Source organism: Anopheles stephensi, chromosome 3 (assembly GCF_013141755.1).
Source record: "Anopheles stephensi strain Indian chromosome 3, UCI_ANSTEP_V1.0, whole genome shotgun sequence".
Taxonomy (NCBI): Eukaryota; Metazoa; Arthropoda; class Insecta; order Diptera; family Culicidae; genus Anopheles; species Anopheles stephensi.
The window spans coordinates 20,180,470-20,203,316 of NC_050203.1; the positions used below are offsets into that span (position 1 = coordinate 20,180,470).

Here is a 22,847-nt window from a genome sequence, read left to right on the forward strand (position 1 = left end):
GCTAGAGCTTTTAGGGTCATAAGTAGGGCTTGGCAATCTTCAGCAGGCATCCTACGCTGATAAGAAACTGACCGCATTTTAGGAAGGAAAAAACCAATATTTTATAAAATTTCTTTCGCTGCTCAATTAACAAGTAAGAAAGAAAGAGAGTAAGCAATTACGTACTTTGACTCACATTAATATACGTCTAATTGTTTACTTTTTCGCCAAGCTTCGGTATGCTAAACATGTCGTGAGAATGACACCTGGACTATAAGGTTTGCTCAATCAAGCACTTTTTTGAAGAAACAGCAGTGGATTACAACCACTTAACGGCTGTATCATCGTCTGCCAGGTAAGAAAGTATTCTATAAATGTACAACAAAATCACCTTTCACATGTATCACCTATCATCTGTCGATCACGATCAACTGATCCACAAATCAATCTGAGTTAATCGGCGAGCAATGTTTCAAAGAGTGCAATGTAAAATCGAAAGCACACAATTGTGACCAGCAGTATTTAGAAATCGATGGGGAAAAACCCACCCAGCCATCCCGATTCGAGGAGATGACTTATGATGGGTGGTCGTCGATGCTGCTTATAGTACCAACACGCCACCGCAGCCGTTTTGTTGACAGTTGGGTGAACGGCGCGCGGCGACGGCGGAAGTGTGTTTGCAAACACGCTTCAAAGTCCGCACAGTAATTAGATGATAATAAAGTGAAGCTGTGCAAACACAGTGTTGTCCCTTGCTACCGTTACACTGGCCCGGTGATGCATTGCCCGTAATCAGCGAAGCTTTTTGCCACACAGGGGGGCGGGCTTATCGTCTGCTAGCCAGTTCTAACCGAGTGTGGTGGAGGAATCTTGCCCGGCGGTGTGGAGGCTTATTTATTTACCTTTGCTTTGCGATGCCGCAACTGTGGTGGGCTGGTTCGCTTCTTTGGCGGGTGGATGATGTGGTTGCTGCTGCTGCTGCTGCTGCTGAGGCTGCTGCGGCTGCTGTTGCGATAAAACTGCAGCCGGTGCTAGCCCGCCACGACGCTGCATCATCTTGACGGCGGTTTGTTGGTGGCTTGGAGGAGGTGTAAGGATTTTCCGTACCGTATCGCGGTATCGCAATAAAACAGGGACGAAACGGATCACTTCCTCGCTGATGGTTACTTGTCAGGGCCAGCGCAGCGAGCGACCGAACACAGCACACACCACACTAAATCCATTCGACTTTGGAGTGAGCCAGTTACGCGCGCCCGACTTAACACTTAAGGAACATCAGCACCGTGTGTCACGCCGCCGGTTTGATAATGGGAGGAGTGTAGTGGCCGCGACCACCAATCAGTCCACCAGCGGAAGCAATGTTTCATATGCTGTAACACCGTGACACAACAACGTCGCCGGTGCCATTGCCACCTGTGTCACACTCAGGCCTGGTGTGCGGCTGGTGAAACGATACCTCCTCTATTAAACACACATTAGCACTACACTGTTTGCTGGCTAATGGAGTAAAGGATACGGGGAAACGTAAGAAACGGCACAGTTTTCTATAGCAAATTTGAAGCACACAAAAGATATTATAAGATGCAACCGGTTTGAGCCAATAAGTCTTAAAACCATTCGCCCATAGAGCTATTTTTGGATTCGATCGTTCCAGGGACGATTAACGCTGGTGGGTAATCAAGGGTGGTCATTTTCAAATTTGAGTTCTCTCTGGCATAATAATGAACACAAATGAACATCGTTGCAGATTGCTTCCGCTCGCTTCCGGAAGCGATCGATCTCAAGCATTGCTCTCATTGTCATCAATATACAACTTTTTAAAACGATTTTTAAGTTTAAAATATTGAAGTGAAATGGGGAAAAACCCATTTAAACGTAAAGTATTTTAAACAACATCCGATATGGTAAGAAATCATCCTAATTTTCGCTCGATTGCATTCCACCACAACGTGATGAAGTGAGTTGTTTTAGAAAAGCTCCACTTGAAATGGGGAGGCATATCAACGCGGTAAGCTAATTACAATTTATAAATAACTATCATTAAACATCTCTCTTAACAATAAAGAACCCCCCCCCAATCCTCGCACCGCAAACGGCGACGCTCTGTACACGTCGTCGTTAACTGCATTATATTTTTAGCATTTCAGCCGTTTCCAATTTTAGTACGATTGCTATTTTCGGGGTGTGGGCCTTTTCCCATCTTACATCGATCTCCGTGCAAAGTGGCAAAACATCTCGTTGGCCAAACCCAACCACACGTGTAGCTTAAAAAAAAAACACGTCGATCGGAAATGCTGCGATGCGTTGGTGAAAATCAATGGAATTTCAGCCCCGTGCTACTATTTGCCGGCGAGATAACTTTTAACCTTTTACCCACAACACAACGGACGTCATGCGACACAGGCTGCTGCTCATCCTCGTCCTCTATTCTGCCAACACCAAACAACGCGCACGCATTGCTGCTATCCTTCGTTAATAATTCCATTTATTTACCAGCGCCACGAGACCCCACCGATATAGCATTCGCGGACAAGGACGAGCGAGCAACAAGTACCACCACCGGGCGAGCATCGCCTGCCATCATTCGATCAAGCTTTTTATCGGTTTTCTATTTCTGTTCTCGGAAGCATCGCCGTAGGACCACCATCGACACCTATCACCCGCCTACACTGGAGTGGGAGAGGTATCAGTCGACGATATTACATCACGAGCCAGCCAGCATCTCCAGCATTAAAGGTAAGGCTCGGCCGGAGGCAATCCGGAGTACGAAATGAATCGTGGCAATTCTGGCGGGTGAGACCGCACCCCAATCGGAGGACGCGACCCGTCGATTTCGGAAGCCATCACCAACCTGAAATTGCACTACGCTGCTGCTGGACGCCCGTTGGCTAACAATAGTGCGCTACCTGTCAGGTATATCATCCCGCGGTAATGATGTGTTTGGAAAGTTGAAAGTTGGGTGGGTGATACGGTAGAGAGGTGTCGCGACTTGCTGGATAAACGCCATACAGCCGACAGCTGGAGATCGATCTACAGCAAGCGCCCGTTGCCAGCCGGTTAGTTTGCGTTACCTTCACGCTCTCATGGCAGAAAACTGATGGAAAGTTTGACGAGTAAAATCATATTCTTCGTACCATATGAGTAAACGAAGTAGTGACGGAATGGGACGTTATTGTTGTCGGAACGGAACAGAACTCGTGGGTTAATGTTTGAAAGGTGGAATTGTTGCTTTGTTTTTAAACTTCTATAGTGCTACAGACGTATTCAGGAAGAAATTTCATTCGCATCAGACCGAAAGCCAGCCAATAAGCCGAAAAGCCTCTATAGAAGAAATAAAAAAGCAAATCGATCCAGACCGTAAAGAAAAGGTTCTTTAGCTTAGTTTATGAATAATTTCCGATCCTAAAATCTATCTTGATCTAGATTTAGATATCTTTTAAAGCCAAGGACCACACTTCCAACAACAAGGTCGTCTTAAGCCAGTTACACAGAGTTAAGATTTGCATACAAACTGACAGTTGAAAGCTAGCTAGGATTTGGAAGTTAGATTTTATACACGACAAAAGCCAACCTTTAAATTCGAAATCTTTCGAAATGTCATTGATTAGAGAATTATTGTATTACAGTTCTTAAAACTAAAAGAGTCTCTCAAAGGTAAGATTGAGCTTGACCAAATTGTGTTTTAAAATACGTAATCCTCTATTCTATACTAAATTGCTTGTGGCTTTGTAATAATCACCTCAGACAATTTTCATAACTACAACCAAACCTAGCAGCTCTCTTATCACACTCTATAACCCACACACATTCGAACCGAGTGAATCCATCACACGTGGTGCAGTAACAAAAAAAAAAGAACAAGCGTCATGCAGTGACCTCGGCTGAAATCGCCGCACCTCTCCACTCCGCGATGGGCGATTGGCAATAAACATGCCACTCTATCACTATCAATTAGTCAAGATTATGTAAACAACTACCCCGCCGCAGTCGGTCGGATGCAATCGGATGCAACTGCGGTGCAGTCATGACCGATTCGAGTGCGAGTCCGATTGTCGTCAGCTCGTACTGCATGCTAGTTTTCTCACTCTCTCTCTCTGTCTCTCCCTCTCTCTAGATGGATGGTTGGGCGCGAAACACTTCGAGGACCGTTATCAGGGGCGCAAAATGCAAAGAAGCGCATCGAACAAAATAAATAAACGCGCCTCATGAGGTGAGAATGTGGCGCACATCTGGAATGCAAATGAAGGATCACCCCGGTCGGAAGGGAACTAATCGTAGGAAACGGTTTCAATTTATCGCACTTGCTGTACATGAAGGTTTCCAGGTGATTTTATCGATAGGATTTGTTACAGACAAATCTGTTGCCCACGGGGCAAACCAACTATATTTTTGCTGTCCCAAAGGGAAGTTTCCTGTCGCGTTCGTGATGATTCATGTAATATCATTTTCGTTCTTTTGCTGATCGGTTTTTATGCATTCGTATGATCGAATGCGGTGCATTCCGGAGAGCAGCAAAACAGTACCACCAGTGTACGCCTCTTCTTCTTCCAACGGAAACCCCTCACATCACATCAATGCGCTCGCGGCCACAACTTCCAACAGAATTTGAGCCCGATCGTAAACATTAAACGTTCGGGACGAAAATAAACAGATAAACAAACACAAACAAATAAACTTCCTGTTCCGTGCGGTGCGGCGGTACTGTCGTGCGGCATGCAGAGGTAACGAAACTCCACTTTAGAAGAACCTAGCACAAATAAGCACAAAACAAAAGGAAGATAAAAAAGAAAATGCCATTCTAACCTGGCAACAACTGCATTCGCGCGCCGCGCGCCTTCCTGTGCAATGTGTCTTCAAGCGAGAACCAGGGCGAAGCTAAGAGTCGCTATTGCGAAACACAACTGTTTGAGAAAAGTTGTCTAATTTAAAATATTTTTTTGGAATTTTATGTTTATTTCTTCCCTGTTTAGCTTGAGAGAATGTCGAGAGCATTAATGTTAACGTATGCTCGATTTTATAAATAATCTTCGACCAGCCCAGAGTTATGAAAAATTTGGTTTAACAGATATTCTTGCAGGTGGCTGTGCACTTTTAGCACTAAAACAGCTGTTGAAACAGAGCTGTAACAACAAAGTACTTCCCTAAAAGCTGTTATACAACTTAATGTGCATAACATACCGTATAGAATTTTTTTTGGCAAACTTTTACATATTATTATTAAATGGGGGCGGTCCAGTGGCATCCGGGCCGCCTTCGGGTAAAATCAAGTCACAGAAAGCCAAAAAATGGCAGGCCGAGACCTTTCGAGGTTGTAGTGCCAAGGAGAAGAAGAAGATATTAAATGCGAAAATGCGTTTTTAATAAAGAATGATTAAGTAAAAATTCAGGAATAAATAAGCAAATTTAATGTGGAGAATAAACAAACAATCTCAAATAATAAACAAAAAATGAATAATTGATAAAAATAATTGGATAAATATCTTATCAATAAAAACGGCTATATGATTAAATTGATTGATTGTGTTGACCATTTCTATTGAATAACGAAGAAACTGCTCCAACCATCTAACAAATTCAAACTTATTTTTTAAATTTTTATGATGCAAAATAAAATTTACCAGTTTATTGCTAGTTATACACTCGCTAGCATGAACCTCATATCAAAATAAAATATGACGAACAAAACCATAATACAAATTTCTTATCCCCATGATTAGAGACCTTTCCCGTTAGAGAATGGCAATACCGCACGAATGTAAGGCGTCGGAACCAAACAAGCGCTCGCTCCGTGGTTCGTCACACCGCGCAACAGCGTCTACTTTTCGCAAAGATCGCGCACACACGATAACATTGCTGATGAAAATTCGATAAAAATGCACGGCCAAAACGTGTGCAAGCATGCGAACGCAATAAAGAAAATAGTCTCCCACATTTTCCTGGCCCCAAACACCCAACACCTCCCCCCTCCCCCCCAACCAATGGGTGCACTTTCTCGTTTGTGGAACGATTTGCAAGCACCGTCACCACCACCACACCCAAATCGAACCACCACCATTAATTCCGCTGTAATTGAATCGAAATAAACAAAATCCCGTAGAATGGAAGTGCAAGGGCGAGCGTCTACCATACCAACTGCTGCTGGTTGGTTAGTGCGCCGTGAAAATACGTTTTCCTCTCATTCTTTGTTCGTTGGCATGTGGGATTGAAGGGAAACAGGTACTGCACCGACGGTGGTGGTGCTTCAAGGTGTTGTTGCACATCTGCAGCAGCGGACGTGAGATGCATACTGTGCGAGAATTTTCACCAACCTGGCCAACGTGAGTGGCGTTTTGCGTTGTGTCGGGGAGAGAATAAAAAAAAGGGAAACTCAATCTCGCTCTGAATTGTTTGTGCCTTTTTTCCACGCAGGATGTGGAAGAGTGGGTCGATGTCGCTCTGGTTGGCATGGCACGGAAAGCACACCACACCAGCACCAGCCTCCCACGACGCACAAGTACCGGAAGCGGAAGTAATCCAACGACGAGCGCATCGTTCACGGGGCTGAAGAAGCAACAGATTACACTTTCATCCCATTCGGAACTGCTTGAGAATTTAAACAGGTTAGCAGGAGTTTTTTATTATTAGACTTACTTCAACCGACAGGTAATAAATTGATTGAATGTACTTCAAAAAATAAAATATTCTAATTAAGTTGCTTTGCTCGAACTGGAACTTCAAAAAGACACAGAAAAACACACACTTTCCATCCAAAACAAAACAACAAACAGTGCCGTGCTTCCACGATCGGAAAACCACATCCCGCACACCCACAACAATGCCTTCGGCCTCGGCGGTGACTATTTGTTCAGCTGGTTCGACTCAATGTTTTAATGCCCGAGACCTAATACCCCGACCACCGTACCGATCAGCTCCTTCCATCAAGCTGTGCGACCGACATAAAGGGACACTTGACAAACATATGCTCGGTTTTTTTTTTTTGAGGGCAGACCAAAGAAGAAGCCGCACAAACACACACGCTCGCACAGATGTTAACACAACATGTACAACACGGCCGTGCAGTGCAAGGAATGTGGGAATATCGAACGAATCGAAACCGACGATAAACGGGGGCCGTGGTAGTACGTCAATTTTACATCAACACACAGCGCAGGTAGAGCTGCTGCTTACGGATTGTCTTTTGATAATCAGACGAAAAAGATTGCGAGTAGATTGTTGGGGTAGGTGCACAAGGTCTGGAGGCACAAAACAACACGACATTAAAGCGAACCGATCCTTTCAGACCTTTCTTGAAGTACGATGAGGAGTGTAAGCATAAGGTTTCCTTTCGATGGTGGTAATTCGTTTCCTTTCCACGACACATTAGTTGCTTCTTATCCGGGTGGATGAAGCACAGCTGACAGTAAGTGTAATACACCCCTCCGTTCTAGGGAGTTCAATTTCAATAAAATGAAATTACGGGAGTAACATTTTGTACGGCTGATCAATATTTTGTGAGTTAGTGGAACGCTTGCTATCTTCGCTCATCTAGCTGCCGATTCAAAATGATTTGGATAAGGTTCTACGATGCAGGGCTTGCCAAAATTCAATCTGTGTGTCCCTGCTGAGGTCACTCAGAAGGCTATTCGATCGACAATAAGGTTAGCGTCAAAAATATATATTTCACAAGCGTCTTCAATCGCTAATTCTAAGTGATACCCTGTCATCTGAAGCCATTTCCATATCAACTAGCTTTGTTTGCCATTTCATTTAAGAAGCCTGCCATAAAAATGGATCCTATTGCCTTATCAACTGAAAACCCCTGTAAATAAAGGACGGCAGTGGGTTGAGTGATTAGCCAAATTGCAGGGTAATTAGATCTTCAAAAATCTTCAAATCTGTCAACTGTTGTTTTTATACGTTAAGAACAAAAAAAAATGTACCAACCTAGAGCCTCTCCCAAACTTTAAGCTCTGATCTGATCTTTCTTTGAGCTCCTTACCCTAATTGCCAAACCCGTTTATCTATCAAAATGAAATAAAGATAATAATTACTGTCACTTCACGTTTCCGTTAAATTTTTTCCATTAAGACGTTTATTCCGTTTAAACGAAAAAAAGGAATCCTTCCGTTTTTCCCTACCCCTAATTGTTGTCCTCATGAAATGGTCAATACTAATTAACACCCTATCCTATCCTCCCAAAAAAAGCGAGAACAAAAGAGCTCGTGAACACATTGGAAACCAACACATTTTTTATTTCTTCGATCGGAAGAATTACTGCAGAGATGATTGTGTGTGTGTGTGTGTCGACTGCTTCTGCTCCATTCATTATTTGCAACTTTGCAGATGTGCAAAAAAGCTACAATTGAAACAAACAAAAAAACTGTGACACTAAAAGTGTCATCGCGTGACTTTCTGGTACCTCGTCTACCGTCCCATGTCATTAATGGTGGTGATAAGAGCGAAAACCAATGATTAATTAGCTTAATCAAGATGACTTTTTTGCTGCAAACCATAAGCTATTAGCGACGCACGACCTTGCTTTATTTTTACAGCAAAACCAAACTCTTAGTAGTGCTACACATATAAGGAATGTGTACAAAATAGGTTACATTTATTATTTCAATTAGTATTTCTTTGTAGTGAGGTAGGTAGGTAAGCAACATCACTTCTTGCCAGCACTTGGATAAAAATGCAAAATTTCGAATAAAATTTTAAACAAAGAAGTCTACGTTAAATGATCTTCTTATTTAGTATTTTCTGTAACTATACAGCAGCTTTGTATTAACACAATCTGCTAACAATAATACAATTTTCGACCCATTCGCTCACTCGCCCTGCACCTTCAACACTCTCGTGAACGTGAGGCTGATGAAGGTGAGCCGAATTTTCTCTTCTCACGCGCACACAATTCATTCACACTCGCTCTCATTTCATCTGTTGAGAGATGAACCCATTCGCCATTACTCATTCAAGATTTTTTGTTTTAATTTACGACCATTCCAACACCCAACAACTGCCAATTGCCGCTCTTTTTGAAGTTAAACTTTGCTGTTTTATTTTCAGGTTAGAAGACCAAAGGTTAAATATATAAAATATATTTTGTGTTGGTGTGTATGCTACTGTAGTGCTCTTCTACAACATTTACTCAAGCACTCCGTAATGGAAATCTTCTTCATCATCAACCGAGGTTAATCGTGAGAAATGTGAGAAATAGTGAGACACATACTAGTTGAAGTTTAACCAAACAAAAAAAGGATAAACAAAAACATCAACTGAACCGAAGCCGCAAGCATTTGTTTCCGCGCTCGCTCGGTGAGAAAGTAGCAAATGTGTATAAATGAATGAATCTATCTCACACACAGAGAGATAGAGATAGAGAGAGAGAGGGCCGTTTGTCGTTCGTGCGTGCCAAGTGTAAAGCAGTTCGTGATACGTGCGAGAGCGAGAGTGCGTGCAAACAAAACCATCCCCTATTTCGCTTCCACAAAACCAACATTTGCTGCTACTCTACTTTTCCTTTTATCAAAGGCTTTTATTATCAAAAAAAACACACACACACAGGATTGTTCAAAGAGTGTATGTGGTGATGGTGGTGTACCTAACATCGTAAACGAACGCAGGCATGCACGCACGCACAGGGGAATTAAAGTTTGGGGAGATGCCATAAAAGGCCCCGGGGTTAATAATTCATCCGGGGTGTCACATTCGCCACTTGAAAATGGGATGTCGAATAGCTGCGCCCAAACAAAGGGGACGAAATCTGATGGGCTGGTGCCTGGCGTTCGGTAAGTGAGTTCAAACTAGATTTTCGAGGCTCTTATCTACCTTCACCTCTGTATAAGCCTTGATACCTACAATAGGTAATGGATGAATCAACCGTGGACTTATTCTCTCTCTCTCTCTCTCTCTCTCTCTCTCTCTCTCCCTTCTTCTCTTGCTCACTGTCTAACAATATTGATAAACACATTATACAAATAGAGGAAGTAAACGACATTAACCCGACACCACAATTTATCGCGCAACAGACGTGCGCTTGCAGCAGCTCGGAGCAAGCAAGTGGATGCTATCAAGCCTTTGCCGATACGCTTTTCCCACCCCGTTGTTTACCGGTTCCGGTTCCCGGCGCGTGATAGCGATGGCCACCCTGTGCACTACTAACCTACACCACGCACACACTCTACTAGCGAGAACGAGTGGCTCTCAGCTGTCGTCGATGGCGGCGAACTACGAAAACCGCCCCTTCTAAATGATGGTTGCTGCCTTAGTAGTGGTAGTGGCGCACTTTTGCATTCGATACACTACACCGCACTACTATTCGCCATTATCGCGCGTCATTGGTGGTGGACATTGCGTGACAGCCCATTTCACTGTGTGTGAGTGTTGCTACGTTCTATCTCTCTCTCACTCTCGTTTAAACCCTACATCAATCGTTTGTTTTCAGGCTCTTCACATCACAGTAGGTCGACTGTGAGTAGTGAATCAGACACACCACACCAACACACACATGCTCATTAGCTCACCATGTGAGAGAACACATCAACCAGATCTCTCTCACATACTTATGCCACCCGACGCAAGAAAACAATTTCGAAGGTGTTTAGATTACACAAATCAGACTCGGGGGGGGGGGGGGGGGGGGGGGGGTTTTGATCGGGGGTTTGTCGCCCGCCATTCCGGTGGTGCGAACGGAGCTAGAGGACGTGATCCTTCTCCGAAACGATAAAAACGCAGCCGAAATGAGGAACTGTTCTTTTTTTGACGTTTCGTGACGAGTGTGAGATAGAGCGAGAGAGCATCCGGATGGATTAGATTAGAAGATGGGTCTTGCAAAAATGTAGCACAATTATTAAGGACTTGTTTTCAGTTTTGCACTTCAGTTCAAATACAGAATCTATTTTGATCATGGAAAAAATGCTTATGTGCGGACGTCATATCTACAGGCTCTTGAACAAGAGAGACAACTGGGATAAATTATTACACAATGTGGGGGCTCACATACCACCATTATTCGCGAATTGCAACGGAATCAAAAACACACACCCCTATCTCGTTCAATCCCTTTTCTCACGCTCCCTGTCTTTCTTCTGCAGATGTGAATGCAGTTTACCGGAGGCAGGTCTGCCTTGCCGTTTGTTACGACATGACCACAGGAGCGATCCATCCTTGAATCATAAATTTTAAGGTCCTCCGAGAAGAAGCGTTTCTTCTTTGGCCTCACTAATTTCAGAGGTCATGAGCCTGTCATTTATTGGTACAACCTTGACTTAGTTTATGGGCAGCTCGAAAGGTTTCCCCTAAGTTCGTGAAAATGATCCGGACGAGCGATTCGATACCAAATTCTACCCCGTGAGAATACTGGACATCTCTCCAAAAAAAAAAAAACAAACAAACTTTCCTATAGTTTATCAATTTGTGTCCAGAGGCCAGTTTGAGACGTCTTTATTTGAGTCCCTAAACATAATTGTAAGCAAGACATCCCACAGTCATTTAACTGTACTGCCTTCTCTAAAGATGACTTCAAAACCCTCTCCACCAACAGTGGACGAAAATTCATTGATCGTCTTGAGGAAAATAGAAACAATGCGCAATGGCACGAAAAGGTGGTAGAGCAGGAGGCGTGTTACCGTGGCGAAAGAGTCCCCCTCCGGAGACGCTCCGTACAGTTTTATCCATTCTGTTGTGGTTCTTCTTTTTAGGTGAATGAACCCCATTCCCTTACCCTTTGCTCCCCTGCTCCCTCCCCCACACACACGGCCAGAGCAGGCGTAAACCACCCAGATTCCCATCCCACCATTCCTTTTGGGGTGGTTATCGTCATTAAAGACGACTGTTGCTATTGTTGGCTGTACGGAGGCCGCCGCCGCCGCCGCTGGGAGCGCGCTCGAGGAGCAATAGACAAGGACAAGGTGAGTAAACTAGAGTAAGAAGAGCAACCGAGAGCCCTTACAGCCCCCGATGGTACAACAATAATAAAAACCAGCGTATCGCTACACACACACACACAATAAACTAGCAGGAACAAATAAAAACATACAATAAGAACACTTGTTACAAATGAGAACACTTCTTTCGCTCTCTCTCTCGCACTTACTAGTGTCGGTAGGAACACTAGAGAACTACAACAAGACGATCAAGCTTCATACACACGTACATCAACACACAAACACAGACTCCTGAGTAGATGGCCGAAAGCAGACCCTACTAGTAGGTGATAGTAAATAGGATCCGACGTTTTTTTTTTTGCATTGGTAGTGGACAACACAACTGACCGTGTGGCACTATGATCTGTCAGGTTAGCACACACTTCCTGAGATGTCACTTGCCACAAGCACACAAGAGGATCATCTCTCAATCTTATGATCTTGGCCGTACGCAAACTACGGACGGGATCGGTCCGCTGTTGAATGATGCTGTGAATGTGAGTGATGATGCTGATGATGGGAGTATCACAACATCTCGCAGCAGCAGCAGCAACAGAAGAAAAAGACACACAGACACACTAGATGAACTAGATGAAATAACGGAAGCAACATCGACGACGACGGCAAACGATGAAATTGAATCTGGTGCGCGCCCGGAAGTGAAACGGAAGACGGACCCACAAGCAACAGCGGAACTACCGACACAACACGGACGGCCGGACGGACGCGCGCACCGAAAGACGAAGCCGGCAGCCCGCACAGCGCGCCCTTGCGGCCGGGAAGTCGTCACAGCACGCGAGACAGAACCAACCCGATACGCCGGCGTGAGAGACGAACAAAGAACGGATGACGAGCAGATGACGCTGATGCCGACGACGGCGACACGCACGCACGCAGAGAGAAGCCAGACGACGACGCGTGCAAAATGCGCGAGAAAGCAGAAGCGCGGACGCGAAACTTTGCTACTCGACCGGCCGCGCGATACGTACCCGGGCGTACCCACACGTACGGTTGGCGAATGAATGCCGTGCCGAAGTCGGTGTCGGTTGGTTTAAAAGGCTGGTGGTGGACCCTTTTTCGGTGAGCGAACGGTCGAACGGCGACTCACTCACGGGGTGAGAGAAAGAAAAGTTCACCCCGCTGGTGAGGGGTGGCTCACTGCCGTGTGAGTGAACGTGAGCAGGGCGGGTTTTTTTTTCTTCAAGCTCTTCCAGAACATATATCGCACTCAGTAGGTACACCGTTTGGATGGGAAAATGTAGTCGATCAGTGCAGTCTGGTCTGCCTTAGAGAGTTGCGATTGCTATAATAAAACATTTGAATTTACTCAGGGGAATGTTTCACTTAAATAATGAAATAATGCAGGACGACTGTGGCACATTGCAATCATATAAGGGAATCTTGCTAGCGTTAAATTAGGGCACATTTGTAACGTGATGACTCTGTTTGGGAATTTTGCAATTTTATCGATTTAAAGAGTTGTTTAAAGTCACGTTACGCATATCCTCTAACTCGATCCAAGATTCCATTATATGGCTACAATTTTATATTTGTTTTTATTTTAGCATTTTGTTATTATTTAAAAAAAATTATTTGAATTTACTCAGGGGAATGTTTCACTTAAATAATGAAATAATGCAGGACGACTGTGGCACATTGCAATCATATAAGGGAATCTTGCAAGCGTAAAATTAGGGCACATTTGGAACGTGATGACTGTTTGGGAATTTTGCAATTTTATCGATATAAATAATTGTTTAAAATCACGTCACGCATATCCTCTAACTCGATCCAAGATTCCATTATATGGCTACAATTTTATTAATTTATTTTGTGTATCATTTTTTTATTACATAAAAAAAACTATTCTGCAATTCCTGGATAAAAATGGTTTAAAAAGTTATTGCACCTTTAGCTGCAATGAAATATGTTTATATTATTAAATACGTTTTAATGCCCGTTTCATATATAAACTTACAGCTAACGTTTGTCAAGGGATTGCAAAGCTTTAGGCGTTTCGTAGCCAACAATACGTTATTATAAAATGTCGGGATGCCATTAATTTTAAGCTAAAATTTCTTGCTAGAAACATGTCGAAAGAAACAGAACGTAATCTTCATACTTGTGTCTCTTATAAAATAAGAAACATACACATTTTTTAAACCAATAAAATATAACAAATGCTGGCAAAATCCCTAAAGAATTATTTCACTCCACTCCACTAATAGGTAAGCTGATGTAGCAAACCAAAACATTATTTTAATAGTTTTATACACTATAAACTCAAGCGGAAAAGTCTTGTCTTGTTCAAAATTGTGTCCCCACAAGCAGGACGCATTCATTCGCGTTTTCCACAAATGTTCATCCACATTCATGCACCCAGCAAAGAGAAGAGCGTGAGCGAAATCTGCTTCCCTGCCGTCCGTGTACAACACCACCACACCGGGGTCACATCATCTCATTCGACTTCAACAGCAGCAGCTTCATCGATGCAATTGGCCCACATCGTTCCAGCACGGATGGGATGGGGTGGCTTGCACAGGGGGTGGGTGCCGCGAGCGCGAGCGCGTTTGTTAAATGATTTGATTAACACCCGCCATAGCTGCTGATGCACCCGAAGGTTGCTCTCATCCGCCGCCATCCATCTGAGCGCTCGAAAACCTTCCTCGAAAAAGGTAAATCCTTTTTGGTGCTACGACGAATCGTAAGGAGACAAACAAAAAAACCCCCGTTATGTGTGTGTGTGTTTTATTTGCCGGAAGTATTGATAAAACAAATAATACCCCAACAGAATGAACCATTTTTGACACGAGTTTTAGATCATCGCTGGTTGATAAAGATTTGAAGGACGACCGGACGGGACGGGGTTTGTTGGCTGAAGGTCGGGGTTAACAACGGCTACTGATGTATACAGGCCAGCAAGCCGTACACACCCCCACACGCAATCGTGTCCCGGGCTAATGAGTGAAAGAATACAACCGTTTTGCACCTTCACAAACCCATCGCGCCCCATCCCTTCTGACCGCAAATTTATTTGCCCTCGCTGCTCCCCCAATATGCGGAAAACCGCCTCCTCTCTCCATCGCTCCCCCAGCTGCGCTCCCATGATGGAAAGGCAACGCAACAACAACACATTTATATTGCCAAGGTTAAGGAAGGAAAAATTATGCGATTACCCATTAAATTTAGTCCAACTTCTCCTTCTAACGTACACTCGGATTCTCTCTCGCTCTCTCTCCAACTGTTCGGTTAGAGGAGGAAATTTACTAGCACCAAACGACGGCCAACGCAACAGGAAAAAGCCCGGCCTCGCTCTCTCGCACCGCACCACACGCACGCAGGAAAAACTCAGCGTGAAACTGACGGGTTCGATGGGAGGCGTTCGAGAACCAGCGAAGAAAGCGCTGGTGCACGGTAGATGATGGATCATCATTTTCTTCCCCCCCCCCCCCATTGCGCGATTGACAAACATGATGGCGGGCTCCAGTGTGTCGTGTCGACGAGATACACACAATAGTATAGAGTTTTGCAAAACCGAGCTCCATTGGTTTCTACATTCCTTCCACAGAAAAAGCCACATGCCAATAAGGTGATTGGCAGGCATTGCTGGTGCTGCTTGCAAACGATATGCCGTTTTGGGAAGGATTGTGGTGCGATTTATGCGATGCCTGGTCGTTTTGGCCAAAAATTTGGCATATCATCATAATCAATGGGATACACGTAGGCGAGCTATTGCGATGCGCGTTGCTGCTTAAAGGATTTCAATATCTTCTATTTTTAAGATCAGACTGTACAGTCAATTTCCTCCAAGAACGAATTAAATCCGTGGTCGACCGAGAAGGATTGCAAACTAGAGGAGCTGGACTTGAAAACCTAAGAGTCCCGCGACGGGGAGAGCAAGATCTCTTGCCTTAAATGACGAGGTCTCTAGAACCATTTCTTGGTCAAGGCTCTGCAGACGACGATGATGCTTGGTAGACAGATACTTTTTGGTCGAGGAGTGTCAACCGGTGACAAATCTAAACCTTAAGAGACCAAAGGCGGATTGACTCCGACAGTGAATTTGGAAGCTTAAGAGTCCTGTCGGGGTCAACAAGATTTTTTTCTCTTGGCCTCAGAATCCCTTGGACATCTGCTGCTGCTGGTACTAAGCAGCCCTTGCAATCTGCTGGTACTTAGCAGCCTTAATACCTAACTTGAAGAGACCAGTGACGGAATTGATTCTTAGAGTGAACTTAGTAGCTTTAGAGTGCCCATCTTGGACGACAAAAATCCTTGCAGGAAAAGACCTTTTGGAAGAAGAGATCTCTTCGCCTACATGGTTTTTGCTTTGGCTGACGGGACGGGATTAACTAAAGAGGTCTTTTGGTACACGAAGGTGAGACCTACTAAACTACTAAATCTCTTGATAGATTCCGGCCTAGAACTTTCAGTCGACGAGGACGTATATTAGATAAGGTCCTTCGTACGACGAAGCCTTGCCTGATGTCGAACCCAGACCTGATAAGGCTAATTGTGGTGGAATTAGACACAAATTCTTTAAATATGTCAAAAGAATTTCTGTTTTATCGTTTTTTCAACTGTACTGTTAACATAACTAAATATCTAAAGTAATATAACTTCTACAATATAAAAAAATATCAACTCAACCTACTTGCCCGGACTTTTATGCACCAGTGCACAAAAAGCAACAAAATTGCAGCTACTTAAAAGTGAACACCCTTGAAAAGCTGTGCACTCCAAAAACCATAAAGAAAAATGAAGTTAATTTATTACATGCAAACTGGAATGTGCCCGGTATGCATGTGTGTGCGCACCTCGGCGACATTTATCGGCGTCCCGAACAAAAACCCGGTCCCCGATAGTAAAAGCAAAAAAAATGGGGAGTTGAACGAAACCTATCGAGTGGATTGTGATTTACTACCGCCCAAGCCCACGTACACACACACACACAACCAATCACAATCCAATCAGTCGTCTGGGTATCGCCAACCAAACCAAACAGTTGGGTTGGGGCAGGATCATCGGCAGCAGAAGGCCGAACGGCACATGTAAATATAATGATAAAATAAAAATGGATTAAAACTGGCCCCGGCCCTGATATTGGCACGGAGTTTCCGGAGGCTGAAGGTGGTGGTGCACCCGTGGGGGGGTTAGACCTATCGTAGCGAGTGTTCTGCGCGGTCGTCTTGATGTGGGACGGGCCGGGACGGGAATACATTTTCTTCATGCACGATTTGCCGCATGCAAATGATATGCATTCACCACCATTCACCATTACCCTCCGTGTCTTACCACACTCTTGCCGGCTCTCTTTCTCTCTCGTTGGAAGACGTTAAAGCGGACGTATGGATGGATGCCTGATGCAGCAGCAGCAGCAGCAACAGAGTGTAACGAGAAAGAAAATGTTTCCTCCTTGCGATGCTTCTGCTCCACCTCCTCTAGCAACACCACCGCTCTTGTCTCTTGCCCTGTGATGTTCCCAGAGTTCATTCTATCTCCCGTACTGCAACTCTCTTTCGCACCCGGTCGTAGTTGCTAGGGTACAAATGTGCATCGATGCACATGCACAAAATTGCATCGATAGCGTCAAGCAGAAAGAGCGCACCCACCCATGTGTGTGGGAGAGATTCAACTATGAGAAAAATTGGATACGCTACACGCTCATGGACGTGAGAGATGAGTGAGAGACCGAGCGCTAGAAGCTGACGGGAAGTGAATCTCTCGTAAGTGTTCATTTCGCGTACGAAGCAACACCATGGCAACGTACAGATCATGCTGATGATCAAGCCGAGATATGTACGTGGCTGGTAGGTGGGTGATCAACCTTCCCGAAGGCGTTTTACAGACCCCAGTCTCCACATTTTTGTGTATCCCCACCCCCAATCCAAAAATGCAGCGAGAATAGATGAGAAGCGAGAGCAGCACATCCAAACGAGAAGCTTAATGATGGAGATTTAAAGCTTTAACAGGGTCAAGCTCCAGCTGGAGCCCAGCGGCGGAGGGAGAATACGTACTTTCCCGGTACGGAATGGGCATCGGAATTTTCACCGATTTTCACAAACTTCATTAAAAAGTTGCAAAACACACCACCTGGCATGGCTGTTGTACACCGTACCAGCAGCGAACATCGGTAATTGGACTAATTCCGCTTCGATTTGATTATGCAAATGCAGCGTCACCCGACGGTCGGATCAATTCGCCCGCAAACGCTGATGATGCGGTGTAATAAAAGCATCCGAATAAAATTTTGTTCGCCAACGACACGCATGTGGAAGATACACTAATTTGATTAGCCAGTCATGCCCCACGTACGCGCAGAAACCACACTGGTCACCATGGTGAGCGGAAATCGATCTCCCTAGAGAGGCGTCGCGGTTTGCAGGAAGGTCGCATCAAGTAAAATGCTGTTGTAAAAAGCATACGCCCGACGCATCATAGTAGGCAGCCGCGTCCATCCGAGCAAACAGGAACTGTTGTAACTGTGCAAAGCGGGAAAACCAACCAAGAGCAGTGAGTAGGTCGGTCCCTGGCGCGAAGAAGGTGATGCGAATAATTATGAAACGAAAAGGCGAAAAGTGGGAAACATGGGAGGTGGAAACCGTCCTCTCTGTTGCCCGTGCGCCAGCGCCCATTAATCTTTGCCGATAACCTTTACATTGAGTCATTTAAATTATTCATCTTCCCCTCGATGGGTTTACGCCAACGGATAAACGAGGCGAAAGGAAACGAGAGATAGAAAATCCACCTCGGCCGCTCGTCTCAAGGAAAAGCGGGGTTGGGATTTGGTGGTCCCGCAAGGGCTCCACATTACCTCCACAAGCCATCGGCGGCAGTTTTTCGGCAGCAGCTAACAACTAGGCGGAGACGGAATTGAAGATCACAGTGAGGGAATCGCGCTGCCATGTTTGTGGCGAAGGTTGGAAAACGGGAGCTGGGGGTTTGTGAACTCCCGCTGGTCAGTGTGAGTATGTGCGTGTGTGAGACGTGCGTGCATCATTTCAATTAGACTTAATTATCGTCCGGGAGTGTTGTGAACACTTCTTCCTTTCCTTCCTCTTAGCAGAGAGCTGGTAGGTGCGGTCCGTTCTGTAAGTCTGATTTATATCGAACAGACGTTAGCGTTACAAGGTGTGGGTAGGGTTAGCACCCTTCCGAAGGGTTCATGGTGATGGTCTACCCAAGGCTGGGCAAAAAAAGGAGACCAACAAAATATTGTATTTCAATGTGTGATGTTGCTACTGCTAGCTTAGGTACTGTTCGCTTAAAGTGCCAAGCTGCCATTCGCTCTTTTGAGGTTATGCAGCGAGCTAAGATCCACTGCCCAGCTTGACTTGAAGTACTTATTAGTATTAGATAAACCAAAGTGCTAGAGGCAAGGCACTAAAGGCAGCAAGGCAAATTTATTCATAAAGATTTCGACCACATACACAGGTATGTACCTAGGTAACGAAATACGCAGAACGCACTAGGAACCCAATAGTACGCACTAGGACAATTTATTTAAGTAACAACTTAAAATTATTTGCAGTAAATTGCTATTTGTTTTTCTTAAAATTATAGTGTTGTACTTTAAGAATCTTTATATCATTTCGTAGTAACAGTTTCTCATCCCATAATCTCATAATCTCATCTCATCCTCATGTTTTATGGTGCCCACTTGAAGAGAACGATTCCTAGCATCATCATGTCCAAGAAATTGATGCTTTGCGCAGTACCTACAACGATTCCTTGTCCTTTTCGCTTCCCTCTATTCCAAAAGGATGAATTGATAAAAAAGATAACCGATCGGAGAGGGCAAACGGGTAGGTTATTTAGATTATTAGGCAACAATCATTGAAGATGGCGCGGGCAGTGATTAATATTGATGAGCAGATAGATGCACAGATACGGGCGGGCTCACGTTTGTGGGGAACGTGCCTTCAGTTTTACCTCGATTAAGGCGGTTTACCAACCTTCCGTGGATCGCTTGTATCATGATGGAAATGGTTGATTTTCTCCAGAATAAATGTTCCATAGTGGGCGCACCCAGAGAGCCCTAGAGCTACATTGGGGTTTGTGTTGTGTTGAAAGTTTTGAAACGACTTTTTCCAAATGAGAATATTAGCAAAATGTATCAATAAAAAGATGCGTTATTAATATAAGTTTATAACACAATCCTTTTTAAAAGCGAACCACTAACCAGTTCTTCCCAACCCATACAAATCGCTACGTAGACCATTAGTAAATCAACAAGCCAAAAACCCCCCTGGGGAATTCCTAAGCGAAGCAGGCACCCAGTTAACACAGTTCGTTGACCAAACGTGGGCTAAAAAGATGACGCAAAACGGTGCCATTTAAAATTGGCAGACAGAGCAGCGTAGGCACCACAGCACACTTTTACAGCAGCGGATGGCAAATCTGGATCAATTTGTGGTCTGCCAGACGGATGCTGCGATAAACCAATTACATTGTTTTCAATTATTATTCTTCGCTCGTGAGGAGATGGCAAAACTCTTCACTTGATTCTTCACCATCAACGATTAGTGTCATTTTCGTGAGTTTGTTTCCTACCGTATTTAATATTTTTCAGATAAATTATCAGACGTATAGTTTTGAGGTGAAAATAGTATAATTGTTCAATCGAAATTGAGTGCGAAGTGCACCGGCAGCAGCGAATTTTGAAATCCACTTACCTCTTGCCTGCGTCAGATAGTTGTACACAGCCGGAGCCGCAACGTCGCATGGCGTTTTGCCTTTCTGATTTTTGAACGATGGATCGGCCCCACGCTCGACAAGCATCTTTACCAGCTTCAGCTGCCCGGTAATGGCCGCATCGTGGAGCGGCGTATCGTTTTCCAGCCCGGTTGCATTAATGTTTGCTCCCGCTTTCACCAAAGCCAATGCCACATTGTAATGGCCGTGGTTGCAGGCCTCGTGTAAGGGTGTCCATCCTGGGAAAAGGGTCCGCGTCACAGCAGAAAAATAAAAATGGAATGGAGATGAAACTGATGTAAACTGAGGTATTAGGTTTGAGGCCAACTAGTGACGACTCTTTTCTCGGATCTACTCGAAAGCGACCCGAACTTTTCTGGGTCGCTACCGGTTGGCTCCGACCCGGAAGTTTCGACCTGCCCATCACTGCCCATAGCAGTTGCGTGCATCGATGATGCGCTAACCGTCAAAAAGATACTTGTCTTCTTCTCCTTCTTGTTTTGCCTAACGGCCTACCTTATCTAGCTTATTTGACTAAATGATATCAGTTAGTTGGTTAGTCAGTCCTCACTACGGGGGAACAGCCCAGCAGGGATTTGAAGCCCGGTTCTGCCGTATGGAGACCGGCGCCGTTGTCGCTTCATAACCGGGCTGCTCAAAAGATACTTGCAAGTTTGTATACTAATGTCCATCTATGTAAAAGATTCCCTTCGCCGTTTCGATAGCTCCTCTCACGCCTAAACCTTAGTCTAAACCCACAGATTTCCATCGTAGCTTTCTGCTATATTTGAATACATAAGTTAGGGTGGCCTAAATCTGTCTCCTTTTAGATGTTCTCGTCGAAGCGTCAAAACGTCTATCCCGACCGTGGACCGACCGTCCGACAAGCGCTAACTATCGCCCGCAAGCACTAACAACTAGAGATAGTGTTTTTCTTACCCGCAAAATCGGTCACGTTTGGATTGGCTCCCTGCTCGAGCAACTTTTTAACCGAATCCTGATCACCCTTTTTGGACGCTATATGAAGCGCCGTTTCGCCTCGCTCATTAATACGATCCCGCGATCGGGAGTGAGCCGAGTTGCTACCTCCACCTCCGGGGCTCATTTCTGAAAACGTACCAGAAAAGAAAAAACCAAATCATTTAGCGTTCAACTAATCTTTCGGGAAGTTGGGGCAAACAGGGTTTAACCATTCGTACCCGCATCGTTGGAACCAGAGGTCATCTGCATTAGCAGTGCCATCTGCTGACGTTCAGACATTGGCGTCGTAACAGCTGGTCGGCCAGATCCACCCGATCCAGCCCCAGACATTCCTCGTGGTCTTGATGATGAAGGCATACCGCTTACATCCTGCAATCAAACGGAAAGACATTTTATTAGCCAACACTGTTGCAGCACACTCGCAAGAATGATAACCCGTGGATAAGATTGGTTGGAACGGAATATGTTGTGTTTCGTCAACAGCGGGCCTCGATACCGCCGCACGTCATGATGGATCGATACGAAAACAAACCAATCCGACCATCCGGATCCGGAATGCGTACAACTCCAGATGCCCTTCAGCGAATGCATCTTGCACGCGTGCCTACGAGCTGCATTCATCGGCAAATGAAACAACGATGCCGCACCATAACAAAAATATACACAAATCCAAGAATACGAAACATATTGACGTTCCCGGTCAAATGCATCATTCGGTAGCGAAGCGTACCACCAAGCGGGCGAATCGCCCAGATACCCAGCGGCCCACTTTGCGGTGCAAATTATGAATCACAACCGATCGCTGTGCACCGTCCCGCACGGGAAGACCGTAGCAAAGATGTTCATGCACGATAATAACCCATCGATGGCACACTGGAATGAAGAAAACACGGGAAATTGTGCGAAAATCAACTCACTTTCTTTTGGAAGTTGCTCATTTCAAAGTGACAAATGCTTTCATCTTCTTGCTGTTTTTAGCTGCGACATTTACTTTGACAGCTCCCACTGACGTTTGCGGATCTAGAACGTTTGGCAATTCAGCGCACAGTGGATGACTGTTCACAGTTCAGAGCCTCAAATTTTTTGATGCCAAACTGCGCATTTGTTTATAATAACGATTCATAAGAAAGTTACACTGCTAGAAAAAAACTCAAAATTAATACAAGCTACTTTTCAAAACATTGCCTTCGCTATCGCATACGTGGATGAAACAAAATGGAAATTATAATTTTTTATAACTTTTGAGCGAAATGTACGCATCTTCCGACAAGTGTGCCGGTTTCATTGTTTTGT

At 44.7% G+C, this 22,847-nt stretch overlaps 1 protein-coding gene across 4 annotated transcripts; it reads right to left on the reverse strand.

Annotated features, from left to right (window-relative positions):
* Positions 1–4,814: 4,814 nt before the first annotated feature.
* LOC118512779 (ankyrin repeat domain-containing protein 12-like) lies at positions 4,815–22,598 on the reverse strand. Of its 4 annotated transcripts, none has more exons than XM_036057689.1 (5): positions 22,472–22,598; positions 21,773–21,923; positions 21,513–21,680; positions 20,555–20,812; positions 4,815–4,864 (listed from the first exon to the last, which is right to left on the reverse strand). In XM_036057689.1, exons 1-5 carry the CDS (start codon positions 22,490–22,492, stop codon positions 4,833–4,835), a joined length of 630 nt encoding a protein of 209 aa, XP_035913582.1. In that variant the 5' UTR covers positions 22,493–22,598; the 3' UTR covers positions 4,815–4,832. The 4 variants fall into 4 exon arrangements, with proteins under 4 accessions (XP_035913582.1, XP_035913584.1, XP_035913581.1 ...); XM_036057691.1 differs by lacking the exon at positions 4,815–4,864 and adding an exon at positions 13,524–13,794; XM_036057688.1 differs by lacking the exon at positions 4,815–4,864 and adding an exon at positions 19,087–19,629.
* Between the last annotated feature and the right edge of the window lie 249 nt (positions 22,599–22,847).